Source organism: Protobothrops mucrosquamatus, unplaced genomic scaffold, assembly GCF_001527695.2.
Source record: "Protobothrops mucrosquamatus isolate PMUCROS unplaced genomic scaffold, P.Mucros_1.0 scaffold17573, whole genome shotgun sequence".
NCBI classification, from domain to species: domain Eukaryota; kingdom Metazoa; phylum Chordata; class Lepidosauria; order Squamata; family Viperidae; genus Protobothrops; species Protobothrops mucrosquamatus.
The window spans coordinates 1-3,307 of NW_015403332.1; the positions used below are offsets into that span (position 1 = coordinate 1).

General features: G+C 49.2%; 1 protein-coding gene across 1 annotated transcript; it reads left to right on the forward strand.

Moving 5' to 3' along the window:
• Nucleotides 1-8: 8 nt before the first annotated feature.
• On the forward strand, nucleotides 9-2,521 carry LOC107301827 (DNA-directed RNA polymerase II subunit RPB3-like; the record flags this gene model as incomplete). The annotated part of the gene is made up of 4 exons (XM_015831002.1): nucleotides 9-139; nucleotides 1,668-1,717; nucleotides 1,824-1,892; nucleotides 2,469-2,521. Coding segments are annotated over exons 1-4 (258 nt in total), but the record flags the coding sequence as incomplete, so codon positions are not given.
• Nucleotides 2,522-3,307: the final 786 nt, after the last annotated feature.

A 3,307-nucleotide genomic window follows, 5' to 3' on the forward strand; every position in this document is an offset into this window, starting at 1 on the left:
CCGCAGAAGGAAGCGGCGAGGCGCCGAGGTGCAGCCCGACCGCCGGCCCCGCCATGCCCTACGCCAACCAGCCCACGGTGCGCATCACGGAGCTGAGCGACGACAACGTCAAGTTCATCATCGAGAACACCGACCTGGCGTGAGCAGCGGCAACCGGGCGCCCGCCTCCCCCTGCCCAGAGCCGGCCCGGGCCCGGGGAGGGGGGGGTCTCTGCACGGCCAAGCCGCCCTGGACACGCGGGGCTTTCCCTGCCCCGTCCCTGCGTGGGGAGATCCAACCATGGCCAGCAGGTCTGGACAGGAGGATCTCTCCCTCCCCCATCCCTGCATGGGGAGATCCAGCCATGGATAAGCCAGTCTGGACAGGAGGATCTCTCCCTCCCCCATCCCTGCGTGGGGAGATCCAGCCATGGATAAGCCGGTCTGGACAGGAGGATCTCTCCCTCCCCAATCCCTGCGTGGGGAGATCCACCCACGGCCGGTCTGGACACGCAGGACTTTCCCTCCCCCACCCCTGCATGGGGAGATCCAGCCACGGACAGCCGATCTGGAAACACAGGACTTTCCCTCCCCCATCCCTGCATGGGGAGATCCAGCCATGGCCAGCAGGTCTGGACAGGAGGATCTTTCCCTCCCCCATCCCTGCATGGGGAGATCCAGCCATGGATAAGCCGGTCTGGACATGCAGGACTTTCCCTCCTCCCCCACCCGTGTGGGGAGATCCAGCCACAGCCAGCAAGTCTGGACACGAGGATCTTTCCCTCCTTCCCACCTGTGTGGGGAGATCCAGCCATGGACAAGCCCGTCTGGACATGCAGGTCTTTCGCCCCCAACACCCCTGCGTGGGTATATACAGCCACGGGCAGCTGGTCTGGACACGTGGGTCTTTCCCTCCCCCATCCCTGCGTGGGGAGATCCAGCCACCACCAGTTGGTTTGGACCCATGGATCTTTCCTTTCCCCACCTGCATGTGGGGAGATCCAGCCACGGCAGCAATGGGGGGGGGATGTTGGGCGGTTTGCCAATAGCCCTGAAAAGAGGGACTTACGACTGTTTTTCACACTTATGACCGTTGCAGCATTCCCATGGATACATGATCAAAATTCAGATTGCTTGGCAACTGGCATGTACTTATGACAGTTGCAGTGTCCCGGAGGAGGGTCACGTGCTCCCCTTTTGCGACCTTTTGGCAAGCAAAATCAACGGGGAAGCCAGATTCTCTTAACAACCCAGTTACTAACTTCACAACTGCAGCGATTCACTTAGCAACTGTGTCAGGAAAGGTCGTAAAATGGGGCAAAACTCTCTTAACAACTGGCTTGCTTAGCAATGGAAACTTTGGCCTCGATTATGGTCGTAAGGCGAGGACTACCTATACTGCAATGGGGTCTTGATGGGGCTGCCCTTGAAGGTCAAGCTGCAAGTGGTTTGGCATGGGGGGGCAGGCCCACTGCTTTCTCAAACTGGGCAACTTTAAATCAGAGTGACTTCAACTCCCAGAATTCCCCTGACAGCATGGGAAATTATGGTTCATCGCCCAGTCAGCCAGATATTCAGACTGGATTTGGAATTCTTACCCACCTATCAAGTCCTTCCTAGAACTGGGATAATTATTACAAACTATTGCAATTTAGATGTTGTGAATATTGTGTGTGTTTTTTATTCCAGAGTCGCAAATTCCATCAGGAGAGTATTCATAGCAGAAGTTCCCATTATAGGTAATGTCCCCGACATCTGTCACGTTCTCTCATTCATTCACTTTCTGTTTGTATTAATTTGGGAAGAAAATTCATTGTGTTTACTTCGGTCTTATTTTGTGTTCAGCTATAGACTGGGTTCAGATTGACGCCAATTCGTCAGTGCTGCACGATGAGTTCATTGCACACAGATTAGGTGAGTACTCATGAAACAGAAGGAAAAAGCTTTTTTGTCTTGTAAATTTTCATTTTATTTCATTCAGAAAATGAAAAATACAAGGGAAAAAATTACAAAAAAAAAAACCAAAGGGAAAAAGCATCTCTAGGAATTCTTTAGATCAGTGTTTCTCAACCGTGCCAATTTTAAGATAGGTGGACTTCAGCTCCCACAATTCCCCAGCCAGCTATGCTAATTCTGGGAGTTGAAGTCCACATACTTTAAAGCAGAAGTCCCCAACCTTTTGGGCACCAGGAACCGGTTTCGTGGACAGAGGTTTTTCCGTGGACCGGACAGGGCGTGGTTTTGTGTGCTGCCTGCATCCCACGGATGGGGTCTCACTTGTTTGTGCGGCCCGGTTGCTGGCATGCCGCAGCCCGGTACTAGTCCATGGACCAGGGGTTAGGGACCCCTGCCTTAAAGTTAGCAAGGGTGAGAAACACTGATCTAGATTAAATTAGAATTATTACTATTTACACGTACTCTGCCAGATAGTTCTGACTGGATTAGAACTTTTGACTATTTTTCATCATCAATTAATTTCTCTCCCTTTAGGTCTGATCCCACTTACCAGCGACGGTGTGGTTGATAAGCTGCAATATTCCAGGGTGAGTCTAAACCAGCCATAAACTATATTTCTGGAGGATCACTATGAGCAGAGAGATAAAGACGGAGGATCAAAATTCCTTTTTCAATTCTTCTCCCAAGGCACCCTTGCTGCAGAATGCTAAATTAATCATAGGAGTAGTAATAATAAATTAAATTTACATGCTGTCCAACTCCCTGTGACTTCTTGTCCTAGATTGCACTTTTGGTATAGTGATTATTTATTAAATTTCTCTTCCACCAGCTTTGCTGGACTCAGGTTGGGCTTACAATACAATGCATTTTTTTTATAAAATGTCCGCAATGCCAACTTCCAACACAATGCGGTGCCATTAAATCACAATATAAAAACAACCAAAACAATTAACCAAAGATGAACAGTCTGGCTTTCTAGACTTTCAGAAGACCAGGCCTGTAATTCGCTTACATGTCTTTAGTGTCTAGGTTCGGCCTGCTTTATTTATTTATCTTGTGACGCATTCACATCATATGTCAGTAAAAAGGAACACGGGGTAAAATACAAAGCATAGAATATAAAATCTGAAATCTTAACAGGAAGATTACAAACTAAGTCACAAACATATATATATATATATATGCAGGTCTTTAGTTATTCGGGTTTTCTCCCGCGTAGAATTAGAAGTGTCCTGGCGACGTTTCGACGAAGTCACATTCGTCATCTTCAGGCTGGTGTCTTCAGCTTCGTGCTTCTGGGAGTAGAAGCACGAAGCTGAAGACACCAGCCTGAAGATGACGAATGTGACTTCGTCGAAACGTCGCCAGGACAC